The sequence below is a fragment of the Pseudophryne corroboree genome, chromosome 9 (assembly GCF_028390025.1).
Source record: "Pseudophryne corroboree isolate aPseCor3 chromosome 9, aPseCor3.hap2, whole genome shotgun sequence".
Lineage (NCBI taxonomy): Eukaryota > Metazoa > Chordata > Amphibia > Anura > Myobatrachidae > Pseudophryne > Pseudophryne corroboree.
Window position 1 is genome coordinate 128,063,771 of NC_086452.1, and position 25,909 is coordinate 128,089,679.

Consider the following 25,909-nt stretch of genomic DNA (forward strand, 5'->3'; position numbering starts at 1 on the left):
TTCGGGTGTTTTTCTCAAAAAACCCTCAAAAACAGCTTAAATCATAGAATTTTGGGGTCATTTTGATCCCATAGTATTATTAACCTCAATAACCATAATTTCCACTAATTTCCAGTCTATTCTTAACACCTCACACCTCACAATATTATTTTTAGTCCTAAAATTTGCGCCGAGGTCGCTGGATGGCTAAGCTAAGCGACCCAAGTTGCCGACACAAACACCTGGCCCATCTAGGAGTCGCTCTGCAGTGTCAGACAGGATGGCACTTCAAAAAAATTGTCCCCAAACAGCACATGATGCAAAGAAAAAAAGAGGCGCACCACGGTAGCTGTGTGACTAAACTAAGCGACCCAAGTGGCCGACACAAACACCTGGCCCATCTAGGAGTGGCACTGCAGTGTCAGACAGGATGGCACTTCAAAAAAATTGTCCCCAAACAGCACATGATGCAAAGAAAAATGAAAGAAAAAGAGGTGCAAGATGGAATTGTCCTTGGGCCCTCCCACCCACCCTTATGTTGTATAAAACAGGACATGCACACTGTAACAAACCCATCATTTCAGCGACAGGGTCTGCCACACGACTGTGACTGCAATGACTGGTTGGTTTGGGCCCCCACCAAAAAAGAAGCAATCAATCTCTTCTTGCACAAACTGGCTCTACAGAGGCAAGATGTCCACCTCATCATCATCCTCCGATTCCTCACCCCTTTCACTGTGTACATCCCCCTCCTCACAGATTATTAATTTGTCCCCACTGGAATCCACCATCTCAGGTCCCTGCGTACTTTCTGGAGGCAATTGCTGATGGTGAATGTCTCCACGGAGGAATTGATTATAATTCATTTTGATGAACATCATCTTCTCCACATTTTCTGGAAGTAACCTTGTACGCCGATTGCTGACAAGGTGAGCGGCTGCACTAAACACTCTTTCGGAGTACACACTGGAGGGAGGGCAACTTAGGTAGAATAAAGCCAGTTTCTGCAAGGATCTCCAAATTGCCTCTTTTTCCAGCCAGTATACGTACGGACTGTCTGACATGCCTACTTGGATGCGGTCACTCATATAATCCTCCACCATTCTTTCAATGGTGATAGAATCATATGCAGTGACAGTAGACGACATGTCCGTAATCGTTGCCAGGTCCTTCAGTCTGGACCAGATGTCAGCACTCGCTCCAGACTGCCCTGCATCACCGCCAGCGGGTGGGCTCAGAATTCTTAGCCTTTTCCTCGCACCCCCAGTTGCGGGAGAATGTGAAGGAGGAGCAGTTGACGGGTCACGTTCCGCTTGACTTGACAATTTTCTCACCAGCAGGTCTTTGAACCTCTGCAGACTTGTGTCTGCTGGAAAGAGAGATACAACGTAGGTTTTTAAATCTAGGATCGAGCACGGTGGCCAAAATGTAGTGCTCTGATTTCAACAGATTGACCACCCGTGAATCCTGGTTAAGCGAATTAAGGGCTCCATCCACAAGTCCCACATGCCTAGCGGAATCGCTCTGTTTTAGCTCCTCCTTCAATGTCTCCAGCTTCTTCTGCAAAAGCCTGATGAGGGGAATGACCTGACTCAGGCTGGCAGTGTCTGAACTGACTTCACGTGTGGCAAGTTCAAAGGGTTGCAGAACCTTGCACAATGTTGAAACCATTCTCCACTGCGCTTGAGTCAGGTGCATTCCCCCTCATTTGCCTATATCGTGGGCAGATGTATAGGCTTGAATGGACTTTTGCTGCTCCTCCATCCTCTGAAGCATATAGAGGGTTGAATTCCACCTCGTTACCACCTCTTGCTTCAGATGATGGCAGGGCAGGTTCAGGACTGTTTGGTGATGCTCCAGTCTTCTGTACGCGGTGGCTGAATGCCGAAAGTGTCCCGCAATTCTTCTGGCCACCGACAGCATCTCTTGCACGCCCCGTTTTTTAAATAATTCTGCACCACCCAATTCAATGTATGTGCAAAACATGGGACGTGCTGGAATTTGCCCAGATGTAATGCACGCACAATATTGCTGGCGTTGTCCGATGTCACAAATCCCCAGGAGAGTCCAATTGGGGTAAGCCATTCTGCGATGATGTTCCTGAGTTTCCGTAAGAGGTTGTCAACTGTGTGCCTCTTCTGGAAAGCGGTGATACAAAGCGTAGCCTGCCTAGGAGCGAGTTGGCGTTTGCGAGATGCTGCTACTGGTGCCGCCGCTGCTGTTCTTGCTGCGGGAGGCAATACATCTACCCAGTGGGCTGTCACAGTCATATAGTCCTGAGTCTGCCCTGCTCCACTTGTCCACATGTCCGTGGTTAAGTGGACACTGGGTACAACTGCATTTTTTAGGACACTGGTGACTCTTTTTCTGACGTCTGTGTACATTTTCGGTATCGCCTGCCTAGCGAAATGGAACCTAGATGGTATTCGGTACCGGGGACACAGTACCTCAATCAAGTCTCTAGTTGCCTCTGAATTAACGGTGGATACCGGAACCACGTTTCTCACCGCCCAGGCTGCCAAGGCCTGAGTTATCCGCTTTGCAGCAGGATGACTGCTATGATATTTCATCTTCCTCGCAAAGGACTGTTGGACAGTCAATTGCTTACTGGAAGTAGTACAAGTCTTCCGACTTCCCCTCTGGGATGACGATCGACTCCCAGCAGCAACAACAGCAGCGCCAGCAGCAGTAGGCGTTACACTCAAGGATGCATCGGAGGAATCCCAGGCAGGAGAGGACTCGTCAGACTTGACAGTGACATGGCCTGCAGGACTATTGGCATTCCTGGTGAAGAAGGAAATTGACACTGAGGGAGTTGGTGGTGTGGTTTGCGTGAGCTTGGTTACAAGAGGAAGGGATTTACTGGTCAGTGGACTGCTTCCGCTGTCGCCCAAAGTTTTTGAACTTGTCACTGACTTTTGATGAATGCGCTGCAGGTGACGTATAAGGGAGGATGTTCCTAGGTGGTTAACGTCCTTACCCCTACTTATTACAGCTTGACAAAGGCAACACATGGCTTGACACCTGTTGTCCGCATTTGTAATGAAATAATTCCACACCGAAGAGCTGATTTTTTTTGTATTTTGACCAGGCATGTCAATGGCCATATTCCTCCAACGGACAACAGGTGTCTCACCGGGTGCCTGACTTAAACAAACCACCTCACCATCAGAATAAGCTTGTCAATTTCCTCCCCAGCGCCAGCAACACCCATATCCTCATCCTGGTGTACTTCAACACTGACATCTTCAATCTGACTATCAGGAACTGGGCTGCGGGTGCTCCTTCCAGCACTTGCAGGGGGCGTGCAAATGGTGGAAGGCGCAAGCTCTTCCCGTCCAGTGTTGGGAAGGTCAGGCATCGCAACCGACACAATTGGACTCTCTTTGGGGATTTGTGATTTCGAAGAACGCACAGTTCTTTGCTGTGCTTTTGCCAGCTGAAGTCTTTTAATTTTTCTAGCGAGAGGCTGAGTGCTTCCATCCTCATGTGAAGCTGAACCACTAGCCATGAACATAGGCCAGGGCCTCAGCCGTTCCTTGCCACTCCGTGTGGTAAATGGCATATTGGCAAGTTTACGCTTCTCCTCCAACGCTTTTAATTTAGATTTTTTTGTAATTTTTTTACTGATCTTTTGTGTTTTGGATTTTACATGCTCTGTACTATGACATTAGGCATCGGCCTTGGCAGACGACGTTGATGGCATTTCATCGTCTCGGCCATGACTAGTGGCAGCAGCTTCAGCACGAGGTGGAAGTGGATCTTGATCTTTCCCTATTTTTTGAACCTCAACATTTTTGTTCTCCATATATTAATGCGCACAACTAAAAGGCACCACAGGTATACAATGGAGATGGATGGATAGTATACTTATGGATGACGAGTGACTGACGACACAGAGGTAGCTACAGCCGTGGCCTACCGTACTGCGTCTGCTAGTATAGAAATGATAATGATATAATAAAAAAATATATATCACTACTGTAGGTATATATAATATAATGACGGACCTGGTGGACACTGTCAGCAGACTGCTAAACTACTAGTATGAAGAAGATAGAAAAAAAAATACCACCACAGGTAGGTATACAATTCTGGACGAGCACTGACGACACAGAGGTAGCTACAGCCGTGGCCTACCGTACTGCGTCTGCTAGTATAGAGATGATAATGATATAATAAAAAAATATATATCACTACTGTAGGTATATATAATATAATGACGGAACTGGTGGACACTGTCAGCAGACTGCTAAACTACTAGTATGAAGAAGATAGAAAAAAAAATACCACCACAGGTAGGTATACAATTTTGGACGAGCACTGACGACACAGAGGTAGCTACATCCGTGGCCTACCGTACTGCGTCTGTTAGTATAGAGATGATAATGATATTATAAAAAAATATATATCACTACTGTAGGTATATATAATATAATGACGGACCTGGTGGACACTGTCAGCAGACTGCTAAACTACTAGTATGAAGTTGAACTGAAGATAGAATTAAAAAAAAAACCACAGGAGTGTTTTTCAGGCAGACAAACTGGACTGGTGGTCACTGTCAGCAAAACTGTGCACTGTACTCCTGCTATATAACTGCTCCCCAGTCCCCACAGCAGTGTGAGCAGTGCACTCAGAGTCAGCACAGATATACAGGCAGAGAAACACTGACAGTCACACTAAATAATTATTTAATAAAGAGACCGTAAAGCCTGCAAAAGCTGCTCCCCAAATCCTCCCCCCAATTACAATTATTTAAGTCACTGCTGTGTTGTGTGATTTCCTAACGGAGAGGACGCCAGCCACGTCCTCTCCCTATCAATCTCAATGCACGTGTGAAAATGGTGACGTCGCGCGGCTCCTTATATAGAATCCGAGTCTCGCGAGAATCCGACAGCCGGATGATGACGTACGGGCGCGCACGGGTTTACCGAGCCGCACGGGAGAATCCGAGCGAGGCTCGGACCCGTGCTAAAGTGCTGAGGTTCGGGCGGGTTCGGTTTTCGAAGAAACCGAACCCGCTCATCACTAATAAAATGTTACTGCTTATTACAGATACACAGAGATATTTCAGTAATATTTAGCGGTTACAGAATGTACCACTTGGAGAGGGTGTTCCTACTGATGTTTGCAGTTATCTGAAAAGCATTATCCTTTTAAAAAGACCTTGGGGGTAATTCAGACCTGATTGCTCGCTAGCATTTTTTTGCAGTTCTGCGATCAGGTCAGAACTGCGCAGGCGTATGCACCGCAATGCGCAGGCGTGTTGCACAGGTACAAACGGATCGCCACTCAGCGATGGGTTTGTGCAAAGAATCCATTTGCATGGGCAATCGCAAGGTGATCGACAGGAAGAAGCCATTTGCATGGGCAATCGCAAGGTGATCGACAGGAAGAAGCCGCTTGTGGGTGGTAACTGACTGTTTTCTGGGAGTGGTTGGATGCAGGGCGGGTGTGTGACGTCAATTCCGGCCCCGGACAGGCTGAAGTGATCGCAGAGGCTGAGCAATCAGGACTGAATTACCCCCATTATCTTTCCAGCTCATGCCGAAGATGAACCATGTTTATTTTACATTAATGGTGTAATCCAAAGACTGATGATAAATGGTGAATGGTGAGGACGATGTGCTGATTCTGATATTTAAACTCAAAGAGAATATGTTTACATTGTTTGCACTGAATAAAACAATCTGAATACACACATTGCTATAATAATTGAAGCTATCTATTATTATGATGAATAAGTAAGCCATGTTCTGTTATTTGGCAAAAGGGTATCAAAAATAAATATAAAAACATATATCATTCATGTTATATTCTCAGATAAATTCCTTTAGGACTTGTTCAGTAATTTAATCTATCATTTTTTCAATGTCATTCTAGGAAGATCTACTCTCTAATGATGTTGTGGATGTGGAAAAACTAACACCTGCAGTAAATACTTTATTGGTAAGATACAGTATACTGATGTTTAATTATTTTTCTCTATCTTGTAACTATAGATATTAACATTATATACTGTACATTGAATTGATTTGCAAACTGTCACAATCATGTTGCTGTCATGTAGTATGTGAATCATGGCATTATTGTGACATACTGTATAATAAATGAGTTTAGGGTTAGTACACAGGTTTGATTAAAACACCACTCATTAGTTGTGACAGACAGATCCTTTCACTTTGTATGGAAAGCACTGTCCCATCACTTTTGGAGACATTAGCTCTGCACTAGAAACACACATCAAAGTTTCCTTGTAGCTTCCAGAAAAGCCCAGATGTCTAAAGCCTAAGGTAGCTTTTCCTGTCTTGATATGGAACTTTAATCTTCATAGCCAAGTGTTTCTGCAAAAGGCGAATTCCCAGCTCATACCAAGTATTTGTACTTTATATGCGAGGATCAAATAAAAAGTGTTTATTAATGAAACAGTTTTGTTTCTAGCCCTAACCTATAGTCCTGAATTAAGGGGGGGTACACAGGGAAGAGATCCGTGCTTAAATTCTAAGCTATTTGACTATATTCCTTAGAAGTTAAGCATGGATCTCTCCGTGTGTATGCCCACAGCTATAGCGATGCACTGACAAATCTAGTAGATGGCTCACTTCACTGATACTGTATGTGAAGTGAGCGGTCTCCCCCTCGCTCAGCACACATCGCTCTGAGCGCTGAGTGGGGGGAGAGATGTGAGCTCAGCACACATCTCCCCCATGTGTATGGAGCTTTACTGTAATGCCATTGTGCTGCTACTTCATCACTAAACACATTCCATTAACACGGTCTACCTAGATTGATATGTTGTCTCCCACTATTGTCTGTGATAATGTCTCTGCATGTCTGGCTGCAGGTGAGTACTACTTACATAAAATCTCCAGTCACAACCGGCTCCCAATTCCTTATTTAGGGGGTGGATTTCCTAAAGCTTCTAAACAAGAAAGTGGAGGTATTGCCCATAGCAACCAATCAGATTTTATCTATCATATCTCTATTGTGTTAAGATAAGAACTACTCGGCCATCTAGTCTGTCCCTTTTTTAACCATATTGTTAACTTAAATCCTATTTGATCCTTATATCTTTGTAAAGGTATCCTTATGACTATCCCATGCATGTTTACATTGCTCTACTGTATTAGCCTATACCACCTCTGATGGGCGGCTATTCCACTACTTTTTCTGTGAAGTAAGTTTTCCTTATACTTCCCCTGCATGTCCTCATGTTATAATACTTCTCTTTGAAGAATCTCTTCCTCCTGTACCTTGTAAAAACCCTTGATATATTTGAAAGTTTCGATCATGTCTTCTCTTTCTCTATTATGCTCCAAACTATACACATTAAGATCTTTTAGTCTTTCCAGGTAAGTTTTGTGATATAGACCCTGCACCATATTAGTTGCCCTTCTTTGTACTGTGTCTAATGTGTTAATATCCTTCTGGAGATATGGCCTCCAGAACTGAACACTGTATTCTAGATGAGGCCATACTAATCACCTATACAGTGGCATTATTACTTCTTTCTTACTGCTACTGATTCCTCTCCCTATGGCAAACCGCCCGACTTGCCTAAATGACAAAGGAAACATCCATGAGTGCCAAAAGCGTGTGGCTAAAATTAGGGGGAATGGCCTTATGGGTTTGGGGTGTGGTGTCATGGCAAGAACTACAAATGCAAGCCACTCCCCCATTTTCATTAGTATGGGGGCATGAACAGCGCTCAGTGAGCTGCTGGCTGTGCCCTCTGTCCCTCTCTGCCGGGGAGTAGACGTTGTGCGCATGCACACAACATCTATCCACAGATGCTCTGCTCACAGCAGCGAGTGACAGGGGCATCTCCCAACTGACCCCCCCTCCACTCACTATGGGACACTGTAACCTGTGGGTGGGACAGTGGGACAGACCGTGAAAAATGGGAGTGTCCCACCAAAATTGAGACAGCTGGGAGATATGCCTATGTGTCAGGTCTCTGGGTTTTGTCTGTCCCCGGCGGGAGCACTAGTGGGTCAGTGTTGGTGTGATAAACAAAGTGGGGAGGCAATATGAAAGTCCGGCGCATAAGCTCTGACGTTTATTACACAGGGTTCACAGAGTAGATGGTATAGCAGTGAATGACAAAACTGAAACCAGGCAATAAAGAAACAGTGATTGGTAATTGCATCCAAAACAACTGAAAAGTCTCTTGCAACAGAAATATAAAGTGACTTGATGCTGAATGCAAAATGAAATAAACAGAACTCCGGTAAAACTTGAAAAGCACACAGTCTCTGTATAACAAAGTCTTTATGGCCACACTAGGCCCAAGCAGGAGACAGTCTCTATGCAATGAGATGATATGATTTGCAGAGATGCACAGATGGTATGCAATTAGCAGTGCACAGGTAGTAATGAATGAATCACCTGAGGAGAGTCTCTACTGCTTGATGAGCTGGTAACTGACTGTGAAGGAAGTCTGCAGAAACAGGAGAGCTGAAGTGAGATGAGATGACAGGAGGTAACCACGGGGAATCACTGGAAACAGGAACACAGGAGTCCGGAGAACAAGGCACACTGAATGTGACTCGTTGTCTGAGGCAATGTGAGTGAGCCACGGACTGGGAGTTATACCCATGGCTCTGCAGTGATTGGTCACTGAACTCTGGGTGGAGACACAGTGCTGGATTGCACACCAGGATCAGCTGAGTGCAAGAGTCATGGCAACGACCACACAGGCAGGACTCCAGCACACAGCAGAAAGCACACAGGACCGGACTCAGAGGTAATCAGCAATGCGGAAGATGACGCTTGCGGTCCACACACACATGCAGCCGCGACTGGGGCCATGACCTCCGGAGGCCTGCACACCAGCGCGCTGGTAGGTGAGACGTAGCAGAGCGCCGATTCGTGACAGTACCCCCTCCTTTATGGGTGGGCACCGAACACCCACGAGGCTTGGCAGGAAAGAGTCTGTGGAAGGCTTGAACCAAACGTGGAGCATGGACATCCGTGGCGTTTACCCAACTCCTCTCTTCAGGACCATATCCAGACCAGTCAATCAGGTATTGCAAATGACCATAACGCTGTCGAGAGTCTAAGATCTTTTCCACCTCGTATTCCACACCCCGATGAGTTTGTACCTTTGGAGCTGCTGGAAGCGTTCTCTGGAAACGATTGAGAATTAGTGGTCTGAGGAGAGAAATATGGAATGAGTTGGGAATTTTCAAAAAAGCAGGCAGTTTTAACTTATAAGCCACCGGATTAATAACACTTTCCACCGGGAATGGCCCAATAAACCGTGGAGCGAATTTCATGGATGGAACTCTGAGACGGAGATTTCGGGTAGATAACCAGACTTTGTCGCCCGGTTTTAAACTAGGAACCGCTCGTCTCTTTCGATCAGCAAACATTTTGTACCGTTGAGAAACTTTTTTAAGAGATAAATGAATCTTCTTCCAAATTTGAGCGAACCGCTGAAGAGCAGAAGCAGCCGCAGGCACATCTATGACGGGTAACTCTTGGAAATCAGGTACTCTAGGATGCTGTCCATAAACTGCGAAAAAAGGAGTTGTATCTGTAGAGGTATGATAACGAAAATTATGAGCAAACTCTGCCCAAGGCAATAATTCTACCCAGTCATCCTGTGAAGAAGAGATATACAGTCTCAAATAGGTCTCTAGCTCTTGATTTACCCTCTCTGTCTGCCCATTTGTTTGCGGGTGATAGGCCGTAGAGAATTTCAGCTTTACTTGTAGCGCAGAACAGAGAGCCCTCCAGAACTTAGCCACAAACTGTACACCTCGGTCAGATATAATTTCTGTTGGAAGTCCATGTAACCTAAATATTTCATGACAAAACAACTGTGCCAATTTTGGAGCAGAGGGTAACCCCATGAGTGGAATGAAGTGCGCCATTTTTGAGAACCTATCGACTACTACCCAGATGGTGTCATACCCTTTGGATAGAGGGAGATCAGAAATAAAGTCCATCGATAAGTGAGACCAAGGGCGCCTGGGAATGGAATTGGGTAACAATTGGCCTGCGGGAGCCTGACGAGAAACTTTATGCTGAGCACATTTGGGACATGCAGCTATAAATTCTTGAATATCTTTTTTCATTTGAGGCCACCAATACGTTTGGGACAGGAACTTAAACGTCTTGAAAACCCCAGGGTGACCATTAAATTTGGACGTATGAGCCCAGGACAGGAGATTTGAACGAAGCTCTGGAGAGACAAACATCTTGCCTGGAGGTGGAACTTGCGACACCCCTGTAGTTGCGAAAACCACAGGATTTAATACTGGTCGAGCAGCTTGTTCTGAGGATTCCTCATTTGAGCTCATAGAGCGAGACAAGGCATCTGCTTTAACATTTTGTGAGCCAGGTCTAAACATTAACTTAATGTCAAAACGGGAAAAGAATAGGGCCCACCTTGCTTGCCGAGGATTCAGGCACTGTGCTGCTTTCAGGTAAAGAAGGTTCTTGTGATCCGTGTAGATGGTAATAGGGAATCTCGTGCCCTCCAGTAGATACCTCCATTCTTCAAGGGCCAATTTGATTGCCAACAGCTCCTGGTCACCGATGGTATAGTTAATTTCAGCGGGTGAGAACCTACGAGAGAAAAACCCACAGGGGTGAGTCTTACCATCAACGCCCACCTGGGACAGGACTGCGCCCACGCCAACCGTTGAGGCATCTACTTCCAGGATGAAGGCCTTGTTGACATCCGGCTGTTGTAACACAGGAGCTGAAATAAAAGCTTGTTTTATTTTATGAAAAGCAGACAGTGCAGCGTCAGACCATTGGGAAGGATTCCCCCCTTTCCGGGTAAGGCAGGTGATTGGAGCTATTAACGTAGAGAAGCCTTTAATAAACTTTCTGTAGTAATTAGCAAAGCCTATGAAACGTTGAACTGACTTGAGTGTTGTTGGCAGAGCCCATCTCTCTATAGCTTCCAGTTTAGCTGGGTCCATTTGAAGATCTGTTCCAGAAATAATGTATCCCAAGAAAGGTATTGAAGAAGCTTCAAATGTGCATTTGGACAGCTTGCCATACTGATGATTCTGTCGAAGACGTCGAAGAACCTCTTTTACTTGTTGGCGATGAGAAACTAAATCACGAGAGAATATCAAGATGTCATTGAGGTAAACTACCACACATTTATACAGGAGATCTCTGAATATTTCGTTGACAAAGTTTTGAAACACGGCCGGGGCGTTACTCAAGCCGAAGGGCATCACTAGATATTCATAGTGGCCGTTACGAGTATTTAAGGCGGTTTTCCACTCATCACCACTTCGAATCCTGATAAGATTATAGGCCCCGCGAATATCCAGTTTCGTGAAGATGGACGCACCTCTAACTCTGTCGAACAACTCTGTGATGAGAGGTAACGGGTAGCTATTTTTGATCGTGATGTCATTCAAACCCCGATAATCGATACAGGGACGAAGTCCTCCATCTTTCTTCTTGACGAAGAAGAATCCAGCACCAGCTGGGGAAGAGGATGGACGGATGAACCCTTTTTGTAAATTTTCTTTAATGTATACACTCATTGCTTGAGTCTCTGGAACAGAAAGAGGGTATGTACGCCCTCTAGGCGGCTTGCTCCCTGGAATCAAATCAATGGGACAATCCCACTCTCGGTGGGGAGGCAAGACATCTGCTTCTTTCTCACTGAAGACGTCAGTGAATTCCTGATAGGCCTCCGGAAGGCCAGACTGAGACTTTACACTTGAAGACTTGATTGGAAGTACTTGAGCCAGACATGACTGATGACAAGAGGAACTCCATGCCGTTAACTGTAATGTAGACCAGTCAAATTGCGGATTGTGCAATTGAAGCCAAGGCATACCCAGTACGATCTCATAGCCAGCTTTAGGTATAACCAGGAACTCAATAAGCTCGGAATGCAGGAAGCCTACTCCCAGAACCACTGGCTTGGTTCGCTGAATGATGGAACCTGCAGGAATGCGGCTTCCGTCCACGGCAGTGAGATATACTGGACGACACAGTTTAGACACTGGGAGATGAAGTCTATCCACTGCAGCTTGTGTGATAAAATTACCAGCAGCACCACAATCCACTAAGGCGGACAGAGACTGGAGTCCATCTGGCATCTCCAAAGTGACAGGTAATGTAAGGTCTTGAAAAGAAGGAGCTTTATTCAAGGTCCCTAACTTGACTCCTCCTCTACAAGTTAGGACCTGGCGTTTCCCGACCGACCAGGACAGGAACCAATCAGATGACCAGCAGCAGCACAATAGAGACACAGTCTTTCCTTTAATCTTCTGGACCGCTCCTCAGGTGTTAAACGAGACTTGTTTACCTGCATGGGTTCATCAGCAATAATAGGTAGAGACTGTACAGGAGGCATAGCTCGGTTCTTGCGAAGATCACCTCGAGAGCGTTCACAGGCTCGCTCGCGTAAACGTAGATCCAACTTGACGCATAGGGAAATTAGAGCTTCCAGTTGCTCTGGTAAGTCTCGGGTAGTCAACTCATCCTTTATGCGGTCAGAGAGACCATGCCAGAAGGCGGCAACCAATGCCTGGTTGTTCCACTTTACCTCTGATGCCAATGTCTGGAACTGGATAACGTACTGACCCACAGTACGTGTTCCCTGGCGGATCTGAAGGAGGTCTGAAGAAGCAGAGGTCGTACGCCCAGGTTCGTCAAAGATGCGTCGGAATGTGGCAACAAACTCTGTATAGTTGTATAACAAAGCATCTGCTCGCTCCCACAGCGGAGAGACCCAGTCCAGGGCAGAGCCGGCTAAAATAGAAACAATATAAGCAACCTTTGTTCTAGGTGTTGGAAAGTTCTGTGGTTGCAATTCAAAATGAACCTCACATTGATTCAAAACTCCACGACACATCTTAGTATTACCATCAAATTTACTTGGAGTAGGTAGATGGATGCGAGACATTGGTACAGGAGCAACTGGAGAGTTAGAAACTGTGGAACTAGGAACAGGAGCAGACACTGATGAAACTGAAGTTGGAAATGACTGTTGCAGAGTATCCAGGCGAGAAGACATTCCTTGCAGAAATTGCATAATCTGCTGCTGCGCAGCCTCTTGACCATCTAGTCGTGACACTAAGCCCTGGAGTGTCCCTGACCCCACACTCTGACCACCGTCCGGGTCCATTGGCCTCAGACAAACTGTCAGGTCTCTGGGTTTTGTCTGTCCCCGGCGGGAGCACTAGTGGGTCAGTGTTGGTGTGATAAACAAAGTGGGGAGGCAATATGAAAGTCCGGCGCATAAGCGCTGATGTTTATTACAGAGGGTTCACAGAGTAGATGGTATAGCAGTGAATGACAAAACTGAAACCAGGCAATAAAGAAACAGTGATTGGTAATTGAATCCAAAACAACTGAAAAGTCTCTTGCAACAGAAATATAAAGTGACTTGATGCTGAATGCAAAATGAAATAAACAGAACTCCGGTAAAACTTGAAAAGCACACAGTCTCTGTATAACAAAGTCTTTATGGCCACACTAGGCCCAAGCAGGAGACAGTCTCTATGCAATGAGATGATATGATTTGCAGAGATGCACAGATGGTATGCAATTAGCAGTGCACAGGTAGTAATGAATGAATCACCTGAGGAGAGTCTCTACTGCTTGATGAGCTGGTAACTGACTGTGAAGGAAGTCTGCAGAAAACAGGAGAGCTGAAGTGAGATGAGATGACAGGAGGTAACCACGGGGAATCACTGGAAACGAACACAGGAGTCCGGAGAACAAGGCACACTGAATGTGACTCGTTGTCTGAGGCAATGTGAGTGAGCCACGGACTGGGAGTTATACCCATGGCTCTGCAGTGATTGGTCACTGAACTCTGGGTGGAGACACAGTGCTGGATTGCACACCAGGATCAGCTGAGTGCAGGAGTCATGGCAACGACCACACAGGCAGGACTCCAGCACACAGCAGAAAGCACACAGGACCGGACTCAGAGGTAATCAGCAATGCGGAAGATGACGCTTGCGGTCCACACACACATGCAGCCGCGACTGGGGCCATGACCTCCGGAGGCCTGCACACCAGCGCGCTGGTAGGTGAGACGTAGCAGAGCGCCGATTCGTGACACTATGAAATAAAGCATCTGATTTTCCTTCTTCATTGCTATGTTGCATTGCTTACCTGCCTTTACTTAATCTGAAATAGTAATTCCTAGATACATTTTCTCCTCAGTAGTTCTCTATATAGGGCCTAATTCAAGGTTCATTGCAAAACAACATTCTCCTCTAATGGGCAAAATCATGTGCACTGCAGGTGGGATAGATATAACATGCAGAGCATTAGATTTGGGTGGGTTGTTTTGTTTCTGTGCAGAGTAAATACTGGCTGCTTTAATTTTACACTGCAATTTAGATTCAGTTTGAGCACACCCCACCCAACTATAACTTTCTCTGCACATGTTACATCTGCCCCACCTGCAATGCACATGGTTATGCCCATTAGAGATAAATGTTGTTTTGCAATCAACCTTGAATTAGGTCTATGGTGCCATTGATTCTATATTCAGCCTTTGGATTTTTGAGACCCAAGTGCATTTTTTTTGCATTAAGCTGTAGCCGCCATGCTCTTAACCATTCCTCTAGTCTACCTAGAACATCAATCATTTGTTTTACCCCTACTGGTGTGATGCATACCTTTGTGTCATCTACTAAAAGGCATACTTTCCCTTCAATACCATTTGCAATGTCACCAACAAAGATATTAAAGAGAACTGGTCCGAGTACAGATCCCTGGGGTACTCCACTGGTAACATTTCCTCCTGTGAATGTGTGATTTAGAAGCTTTAGTAACTCTATCAGTTTCAGAAAAACATGTTGATAAAATGTAGACATTGTAGCAGACAGAACCTCATTTTCTGCCATTTCTGCCATAGAATTGCTGTCATCCAGGGGGCGTCACTCAGCTGGATGACACCCGGTACTCACCCACCATACAGTAGGTGTGGCCTCATGGAAATGGGGTGTGGCTTCCAGTGAGGGGCATGGCTTTGTGGTTAAACCCCATTTTTGGCACTCCGGGGCTCCAGGAGGTGCGGGGCTGGAGATAACGGATGCTGCTGGATGCTCCTGTCACTGGGGACGAGGCGGTTTTGGTGTCATCACTCGGCTGGAGATACCTCTGCACCCCCCTAGTAATGCCACTGCTGTCTTTATGCTAAAATCATTTCACTGATTTTCAGTTTATTTACAGTTTCAACCTCATCTGTGACATTGCACAGAAAAATGAAAGTTTTCTTCAAACAGAGCACATACTGCATGTACACACATATTGGCAATTGTTTGGGATTACACTGAACTTTAGAGTTGGATTAGAATGCCCTCCATCCTCCATAACTCTAAGTCAGTGCATTCTATATTTTACCTCCTTCTATTCAAAATGGTTTTATTCCATTGACACGTTTTGCACCCAGTAGCTGGATTTGCCCTTAACTTGAAATCAGCCCAATAAACTCCAGCTCTATACTCCAAGATGGACTTACAGTGCATGGTACCAGTGTGAGCACTACAGAACATTTAGTAATCTAGAACCTGACCTAGGAATTCCTAACTATGGATAGTAGTCATATTATTGCTCAACCTTCCCCTGATGGTAGATGCTAGAATCAAGATTGTGCATTTTGTAATGTAGGAAATATACAACAGTTAACGAAAATAAATGCACAGTAGTTCCTTTATACTGTATGTCTTCTTTTTTTAAATACCTTTACACTTTGTTTAGAGTTTTTGCTTTATGCTGAATGTTTTGTCTTCTGCATATGTTCTAGGGGGGCCTTAACCTTGGCGGTGTAGTGAAACTTCTTTGCAATGTGGTAAGATAATATTTTCATTGTAACAATGCTTTTTCTCACTGTACTCTATTACAGGCACATGTGTGTATGACACTGAGGGGTGTGTATGACACAGGGTGTGTATGGCACATGTCGCAGGGAGTGTGGGAATGGCTCACGGGGAGATGGCTCACGGGGTGATGCTGTGAGTCATGGGGGCATGGACTTGTGGCATGCACCCATATTTCAAAGAGAAAGTATTTTGGGCAGTGAGAGGAGACAATTAGAGAACCGAAATCTGTGCAGTGCACGGCCTTCCCGATTCTCTCTATGAGGGACCAGGCCATTGGCCCTTCTGGCATTTGCCAGAAGTGCCAGATGGGCAGTTCAGTCCTGGGATCAATGGTGTTCCATATTTGGGAATTTGTTTTCCTTAGTAAATCACCCCTGCTGGTGCAGTTCACACTTTTTCCAATTACTGCAGTGTTGTGATAATGCTGGTGGGTGACTCAGCCATCCAATCAGTACACCAGACAATGTACTCAATAAAACAATTTTTTTATCACTGCAAGGATGGCTGAGCTACAGGACCTGTTGGGGTATTGAATATAGAGATTTCATTATATATACCTCCCTTTAAAATCTATAAATGCTGTCGTAGATAACTAGTAAATGGACAACTGCAATCCATTTACTACAAAACACTAACCACACCAAGACAAAGGGGCGTACACTCCGTCCTGCTGAATAAACCATTGCCTCCATTACATTCGTTTAATGCACATACGTGAGAATAACATGAAAGTGGTTAAAATAGAAAGTAAAATGACTTTTAAAAAAAAGTTATAAACCCCCTACTATGGGCCATATTCAATTAGAGTCGGAAACAGCCGTCTTGTCAGAAAGATGGCAGTTTCCGACTGGAATAGGACGGAAACGGTTCTGACCTATTCAATCCAGGCATAGTTTTCCGACAAGTCTGGAAATCCGACTAGTCGAAATATATGTGACTCACGTGTATTGTCAGATGCGGGGCCAAACCAGACAGGTTTTGGCCCCGTTTCCGATCAGTGTCAATCTGACTTTTAAAAAAGTAGGATTGACACTGTTGGGACCGGGCCGAGCCTGTCGGGTGTGGCCTAGCATTGAATAGAGTGCTGTTGGGTCCTTTCCGTCGGAAAAGACCCGACAGCTATTGAATATGGCCCTATGTAGTAAAAACATGTTCATCTGCTTAACCTCAATTTTAAGAACTACTTTTCTGTAGCTTATGTAATTTATAGAATTCCTCCCCCCTAGTAAAGAATGTGATGATAATTAGATAAATTCCATATGGACTGCCAAATAGTCATTATGTAACAAACTATATTTGGCAACACATACATTTACGTGTTTTCCAAAACAATTAGCAAGTTGCTTGTACCTAAGTAGCCTTATATGCTTCTCACTGTCATATCAACGTGTTCATTTTATACCATATTGACCAAACATTGCTACATAACTGCCCATAAGCGTTTGGCTTCCTTTAGTGCAATTATGTGAGTGCATATATTACAGGGTCTAGCCTATTTTCAGGTAATGGGTAAACATGTTTTATGCCTATTATAGTAACAGCCAGTATTTATGAGATATACAGTTGAACTGTACCCTACAAAACCCAAACTGGAACAAAATATATGAAGATGTAAAGCAGAAAGTCAATAGTTCCTATAGGTCTCAAAATACTAAATAGTAGCACAACCTGTAATAGCTAAATAGATAAAGTAGTGTCTTTTGGCTGAAGATTTACTTCAATCTGTGAAGTAAAAAAATATATATATACACAACCACATATACTGCTAGTTAGATCCAGTGGCTTATTATTCCTGAAAGCTGGAAAGCATACATATTTATAAACATTTTAAATTGTAAAGGTGTGTTTTGTTTTTTTGTATATAAACTTATTGTCCCCTGGTAAATGCCACTTTATCTTAATGCAGCTTGTACCTACTCCGTCCTGTACATGCCAAGATCTGGTTTAAAAGGGCAGCAGCCCACAACCAGTTGGTCCTCATGGAAGTCAGGAATTGGTGTGTAGAGATAAGGAATATGTACATCCCCCTTCCTTAACTTGGTTCAGTGAATTCTGCCTTTTGCAGATTTTGTTGTCTGGAATGTACTTTTTAAATAAGCTTTTCAGCACCATTTTATTGTAGTCTTCCTTCCCAAGTCTGTTCATGTTTATTGTATTAAAATCCAATATGAATGTACCACAAATGAGCCTTCCAATATTTCTTGAAAAATGTTTTAAATGCTAACCTCTAATAAAGTGGCTGCAAATAAAAAAAATAAGAATTTACTCACCGATAATTCTATTTCTCGTAGTCCGTAGTGGATGCTGGGAACTCCGTAAGGACCATGGGGAATAGCGGCTCCGCAGGAGACTGGGCACAAAAGTAAAGCTTTAGGACTACCTGGTGTGCACTGGCTCCTCCCCCTATGACCCTCCTCCAAGCCTCAGTTAGATATTGTGCCCGGACGAGCGTACACAATAAGGAAGGATTTATGAATCCCGGGTAAGACTCATACCAGCCACACCAATCACACCGTACAACTTGTGATCTGAACCCTGTTAACAGCATGATAACAGAGGAGCCTCTGGATAGATGGCTCACAACAACAATAACCCAATTTAGTTAACAATAACTATGTACAAGTATTGCAGACAATCCGCATTTGGGATGGGCGCTCAGCATCCACTACGGACTACGAGAAATAGAATTATCGGTGAGTAAATTCTTATTTTCTCTGACGTCCTAGTGGATGCTGGGAACTCCGTAAGGACCATGGGGATTATACCAAAGCTCCCAAACGGGCGGGAGAGTGCGGATGACTCTGCAGCACCGAATGAGAGAACTCCAGGTCCTCTTCAGCCAGGGTATCAAATTTGTAGAATTTTGCAAACGTGTTTGCCCCTGACCAAGTAGCTGCTCGGCAAAGTTGTAAAGCCGAGACCCCTCGGGCAGCCGCCCAAGATGAGCCCACCTTCCTTGTGGAGTGGGCTTTTACAGATTTTGGCTGTGGCAGGCCTGCCACAGAATGTGCAAGCAGAATTGTACTACAAATCCAACGAGCAATAGTCTGCTTAGAAGCAGGAGCACCCAGCTTGTTGGGTGCATACAGGATAAACAGCGAGTCAGATTTTCTGACTCCAGCCATCCTGGAAACATATATTTTCAGGGCCCTGACAACGTCCAGCAACTTGGAGTCCTCCAAGTCCCTAGTAGCCGCAGGTACCACAATAGGCTGGTTCAGGTGAAACGCTGAAACCACCTTAGGGAGAAATTGAGGACGAGTCCTCAATTCTGCCCTGTCCGTAAGAAAAATCAGGTAAGGGCTTTTATAGGATAAAGCCGCCAATTCTGACACGCGCCTGGCCGAAGCCAGGACCAACAGCATGACCACTTTCCATGTGAGATATTTTAAATCCACAGATTTAAGCGGTTCAAACCAATGTGATTTTAGGAACCCCAAAACTACATTGAGATCCCAAGGTGCCACTGGAGGCACAAAAGGAGGCTGTATATGCAGCACCCCCTTGACAAACGTCTGAACTTCAGGAACTGAAGCCAGTTCTTTCTGGAAGAAAATCGACAGGGCCGAAATCTGAACCTTAATGGATCCTAATTTTAGGCCCATAGACCTAAGTTTGCAGGAAATGCAGGAATCGACCCAGTTGAAATTCCTCCGTTGGGGCCTTCCTGGCCTCGCACCACGCAACATATTTCCGCCAAATGCGGTGATAATGCTTTGCGTCACATCCTTCCTGGCTTTGATCAGGGCAGGGATGACTTCCTCCGGAATGCCTTTTTCCTTCAGGATCCGGCGTTCAACCGCCATGCCGTCAAACGCAGCCGCGGAAAGTCTTGGAACAGACAGGGTCCTTGCTGGAGCAGGTCCCTTCTTAGAGGTAGAGGCCACGGGTCCTCTGTGAGCATCTCTTGAAGTTCCGGGTACCAAGTCATTCTTGGCCAATCCGGAGTCACGAGTATAGTTCTTACTCCTCTCCGTCTTATAATTCTCAGTACCTTGGGTATGAGAGGCAGAGGAGGGAACACATACACTGATTGGTACACCCACGGTGTTACCAGAGCGTCCACAGCTATTGCCTGAGGGTCCCTTGACCTGGCGCAATACCTGTCCAGTTTATTTGTTGAGGCGGGACGCCATCATGTCCACCTTTGGTTTTTGCCAACGGTTTACAATCATGTGGAAGACTTCTGGGTGAAGTCCCCACTCTCCCGGGTGGAGGTCGTGCCTGCTGAGGAAGTCTGCTCCCAGTTGTCCACTCCCGGAATGAACACTGCTGACAGTGCTATCACATGATTTTCCGCCCAACAAAGAATCCTTGCAGCTTTTGCCATTGCCCTCCTGCTTCTTGTGCCGCCCTGTCTGTTTACGTGGGCGAATGCCGTGATGTTGTCCGATTGGATCAGCACCGGCTGACCTTGAAGCAGAGGTCTTGCTTGGCTTAGAGCATTGTAAATGGCCCTTAACTCCAGGATATTTATGTGAAGTGATGTCTCCAGGCTTGACCACAAGCCCTGGAAATTTCTTCCCTGTGTGACTGCTCCCCAGCCTCGCAGGCTGGCATCTGTGGTCACCAGGACCCAGTCCTGAATGCCAAATCTGTGCCCCTCTAGAAGATGAGCACTCTGCAACCACCACAGGAGAGACACCCTTGTCCTTGGGGACAGGGTTATCCGCTGATGCCTCTGAAGATGCGATCCGGACCATTTGTCCAGCAGATCCCACTGGAATATTCTTGCGTGGAATCTGCCGAATGGGATTGCTTCGTAGGAAGCCACCATTTTTCCTAGGACCCTTGTGCATTGATGCACTGATACTTGGCCTGGTTTTAGGAGGTTTCAGACTAGCTCGGATAACTCCCTGGCTTTCTCTTCTGGGAGAAACACCTTTTTCTGGACTGTGTCCAGAATCATCCCTAGGAATAGAAGATGTGTCGTCGGGATGAGCTGCGATTTTGGGATATTAAGAATCCAACCGTGCTGCCGCAGCACTACTTGAGATAGTGCTACTCCGACTACCAACTGTTCCCTGGATCTCGCCCTTATCAGGAGATCGTCCAAGTAAGGGATAATTAAAACTCCCTTCCTTCGAAGGAGTATCATCATTTCGGCCATTACTTTGGTAAAGACCCGGGGTGCCGTGGACAATCCAAACGGCAGCGTCTGAAACTGATAGTGGCAGTTCTGTACCACAAACCTGAGGTACCCTTGGTGAGAAGGGTAAATTTGGACATGTAGGTAAGCATCCTTGATGTCCAGAGACACCATATAATCCCCTTCTTCCAGGTTCGCGATCACCGCTCTGAGTGACTCCATCTTGAATTTGAACCTCTGTATGTAAGTGTTCAAGGATTTTAGATTTAAAATGGGTCTCACCGAGCCGTCCGGCTTCGGTACCACAAACAGCGTGGAATAATACCCCTTTCCCTGTTGTAGGAGGGGTACCTTGATTATCCCCTGCTGGGAATACAGCTTGTGAATGGCTTCCAATACCGCCTCCCTGTCGGAGGGAGACGTCGGTAAGGCAGACTTTAGGAAACGGCGAGGGGGAGACGTCTCGAATTCCAATTTGTACCCCTGAGATATCACCTGAAGGATCCAGGGGTCCACTTGTGAGTGAGCCCACTGCGCGCTGAAATTCTTGAGACGGGCCCCCACCGTGCCTGAGTCCGCTTGTAAAGCCCCAGCGTCATGCTGAGGACTTGGCAGAAGCGGGAGAGGGCTTCTGTTCCTGGGAACTGGCTGTTTGCTGCAGCCTTCTTCCTCTCCCTCTGCCACGGGGCAGAAATGAGGAGCCTTTTGCCCGCTTGCCCTTATGGGCCCGAAAGGACTGCGCCTGATAATACGGCATCTTCTTATGGTGAGAGGCTACCTGGGGTAAAAATGTGGATTTCCCAGCAGTTGCCGTGGACACCAGGTCTGATAGACCTACCCCAAATAACTCCTCCCCTTTATAAGGCAATACTTCTGGCAGAAATGGACAGCGCACTTACTCTTGATGCCCGTCGTCAAATATCCCTCTGTGCATCACGCATATATAAAAATGCATCTTTTAAATGCTCTATAGTCAGTAATATACTGTCCCTATCCAGGGTATCAGTATTTTCAGTCAGGGAATCCGACCAAGCCACCCCAGCACTGCACATCCAGGCTGAGGCGATTGCTGGTCGCAGTATAACACCCGTGTGAGTGTATATACATTTTAGGATATTCTCCTGCTTTCTGTCAGCAGGTTCCTTAAGGGCGGCCGTATCCGGAGACGGTAGTGCCACCTGTTTAGACAAACGTGTGAGCGCTTTATCCACCCTAGGGGGTGTTTCCCAACGTACCCTATCCTCTGGCGGGAAGGGGTACGATGCCAATAACTTTTTAGGAATGATCAGTTTTTTATCGGGGGAAACCCACGCTTCATCACACACTTCATTTAATTCCTCAGATGCAGGAAAAACTACGGGTAGTTTTTTCTCACCAAACATAATACCCTTTTTAGTGGTACTTGTACTATCAGAAATGTGTAAAACATTTTTCATTGCCTCAATCATGTAACGTGTGGCCCTACTGGAAGTCACATTCGTCTCTTCATCGTCGACACTGGAGTCCGTATCCGTGTCGGCGTCTGTATCTGCCATCTGAGGTAACGGGCGTTTTAGAGCCCCTGATGGTCTTTGAGACGCCTGGACAGGCACAAGCTGAGTAGCCGGCTGTCTCATGTCATCAACCGTCTTTTGTAAAGAGCTGACACTGTCACGTAATTCCTTCCATAAGCCCATCCACTCAGGTGTCGACTCCCTAGGGGTGACATCTCCATTACAGGCAATTGCTCCGCCTCCACATCATTTTCCTCCTCATACATGTCGACACAATCGTACCGACACACAGCACACACACAGGGAATGCTCTGAAAGAGGACAGGACCCCACTAGCCCTTTGGGGAGACAGAGGGAGAGTATGCCAGCACACACCAGAGCGCTATATATATACAGGGACAACACTATATAGAGTGTTATTTCCCCTATAGCTGCTGTTTATATTTATACTGCGCCTAATTAGTGCCCCCCTCTCTTGTTTTACCCTTTTCTGTAGTGCAGGACTGCAGGGGAGAGTCAGGGAGACGTCCTTCCAGCGGAGCTGTGAGGGAAAATGGCGCCAGTGTGCTGAGGAGATAGGCTCCGCCCCCTTCTCGGCTGACTTTTCTCCCGTTTTTTGCTGTATTCTGGCAGGGGTTAATATACATCCATATAGCCCTGGGGGTTATATGTGATGTATTTTTGCCAGCCAAGGTGTTTTTATTGCTGCTCAGGGCGCCCCCCCCCCCCCCCAGCACCCCGCACCCTCAGTGACCGGAGTGTGAAGTGTGCCTGAGGAGCAATGGCGCACAGCTGCAGTGATGTGCGCTACCTTGGTGAAGACTGATGTCTACTGCCGATTTTCTGGACCTCTTCTTGCTTCTGGCTCTGTAAGGGGGCCGGCGGCGCGGCTCTGGGACCGGACTCCGAGGCTGGGCCTGTGTTCGGTCCCTCTGGAGCTAATGGTGTCCAGTAGCCAAGAAGCCCAAGCTGGCTGCAAGTAGGCAGGTTCGCTTCTTCTCCCCTTAGTCCCTCGATGCAGTGAGCCTGTTGCCAGCAGGTCTCACTGAAAATAAAAAACCTAAAACTAAACTTTTACTAAGAAAATCATTAGAGCCTCCTAGATTGCACCCTTCTCGGCCGGGCACAAAAATCTAACTGAGGCTTGGAGGAGGGTCATAGGGGGAGGAGCCAGTGCACACCAGGTAGTCCTAAAGCTTTACTTTTGTGCCCAGTCTCCTGTGGAGCCGCTATTCCCCATGGTCCTTACGGAGTTCCCAGCATCCACTAGGACGTCAGAGAAAATAAAATAAAATAAAAATCTATAAATGCACACTATGTACAAGATGCACATGTCAGTAAAATGACATGTTTCAGTTTGGCATACACACAGAATACAAGAGAAATATGTATTTACTTTGAGCATGCAGAATATCTGTAAAACGGTGCAGTCAATCATACATAAAGAGTATATAGGGGGTAATTTTGAGTTGATCGCAGCAGCAAGTTTGTTAGCAGTTGGGCAAAACCATGTGCACTGCAGGGGGGACAGATATAACATTTGCAGAGAGAGTTAGATTTGGGTGGGTTATATCGTTTCTGTGCAGTGTAAATACGGGCTGCTTTATTTTTACACTGCAATTTAGATTTCAGTTTGAACACACCCCACCCAAATCTAACTCTCCCCCCCCTGTTTCCACATACTGTATGTTATCTTCTACAGCACAGGACTATGGTGTATTTTCTACAGTGCATTGCTGAAATAATCTGGTACATTATCATGTATGAAGAAGATGAATTGGCTGTATATATTTATGAAGGGGCCCAGATGTTGCACTATCTAATGGTTAGTCAACCCAATGTGGTGGCAGGCCACACCCCCTCTGCAGACTGGCCACACCCCTAAACAGGGGGCCCAACCACTGCATTCCTCCGGTGGGCCCTACATGCCCCAGTCCGACACTGTACTCATTATAGAAACGCCAATGGTTAAAGACCTTCTGTTGCTGTATAATTCAGTGTAATTTCTTTCTTTTTTTATATGATAGAATTTTTTTACTTGCAAGAGCAAAATCATTTTCTCATTTCTAGTAGAATACATTTAATAGGTATGTTGTAATTGTATATTGAGATCTATGGACCAAAACTAAAACATATGTCCTGCAGATTTAGCACAGTTGGAAACTTTACCATATTAATGTGCCCATACTATTCTCATTGTATTCACTCCTGGTTCTACTGTAGCTATAACTTCTCATAGCTGGCTTTCCTCATGTTGGGTTCACATTTACCTGCCTGTAGATTTCTCTCCTGTCTACTAACTAGGCTTCCTATAATATGTCATTTCTGCTAGATTCTACTTCTGGACTTTGTCTCATTTTATCTGCTCTTTCCCCTCTGTACTTATACCTTCCCTCATCTGTCATCACTATGCTTGGGCCTGGCCCCAGAGCTGGATTATGGCTATGTGGGACCTGTACTCATGAAGAATATCCCCAGGCCAGATAATGTATGTGTGAGACAACTCTGATGGAGAAAATCTTTGTTATTTCCTGATAAATGGCCTGTAGTCAATTAGTCTTATATATGATGGGGATATCAGTAACAATAACACAAGTTAGAGAGTACAGTTACCAAGTAATGTGTCAATGCATTCTTCTCACCACAGCAGTATTGATCTGATGGGACTCTGCAGCACTGATGGTGGTATAGTGATATACGTATCATCATAGTCAGCTATTATTATTACCTGGCCAACCACGTGGATGCCAACCACACGGCTTCTAAAGGGGTCTCAGATTACCTGGTCTGGGTAAGTCCCCTGTGAAAGAGGGGCCGGGGACATCTGCTTTACTATGTTATATGCAGTCTTATCATCACAGTCACACAAGGTGACATGTGTCCCACAAGATCAGCTCATCCTCTGCTGCTGTGACCATTCTCACTGGGGACAATCTGGGCAGGCAGATGATGAAGACTGAGTGTATGTAAATATTCATTATTTGTATATGCAGTACAGTTTATTTAATCATGTAAATGAATATATTTCACATACAGGTAACTGCTTTGAACACACCCTGTGTGCAAGATCTACTACAGGTATGGATATATTGGGCTGGATGTAATGCCACCCAAGTTTGGTGACCATGTGGGATGCCGGACGAACTCTGACTTTTTTAATAGGGCATTTACATACAAGGCATGGTTTTGCATTGTGATTGCCCCTTTAAAAAAGTCCAAGTTCAGACGCATCCCGAATGGCCGACGAACTCTGTCAGCATAACATCCAGCACATTGTGTTGTCTGTATTACAGTATTTTAAAGTAAGACATAACGTTGTAATGACACAAAATAATGATTTGGAGTATGAATAAATAGGTTACTTTCCCTGCTGCATAATACTCAGAACTATCAATACTATTCCCATGTATTTTTTATACCAGGACCAGCTCAGAGAGTCCAGGGCTGGTTATGCTTTGGGGGGACCACACGTCATGTTCTGTTAAACTCTTTATTAACTTTTACAGACAGATACC

General features: G+C 45.5%; 1 protein-coding gene across 1 annotated transcript in view; it reads left to right on the plus strand.

Moving 5' to 3' along the window:
• Positions 1 to 25,909, plus strand: part of LOC134956785 (uncharacterized) — a 149,779-nt gene that overhangs the window by 81,835 nt on the left and 42,035 nt on the right. The window contains exons 12-14 of the mRNA XM_063938739.1: positions 5,866 to 5,931; positions 15,737 to 15,781; positions 25,431 to 25,472. Of these exons, the coding sequence (XP_063794809.1) occupies positions 5,866 to 5,931; positions 15,737 to 15,781; positions 25,431 to 25,472 (153 nt within the window). The remainder of the gene's footprint in view (positions 1 to 5,865; positions 5,932 to 15,736; positions 15,782 to 25,430; positions 25,473 to 25,909) is intronic.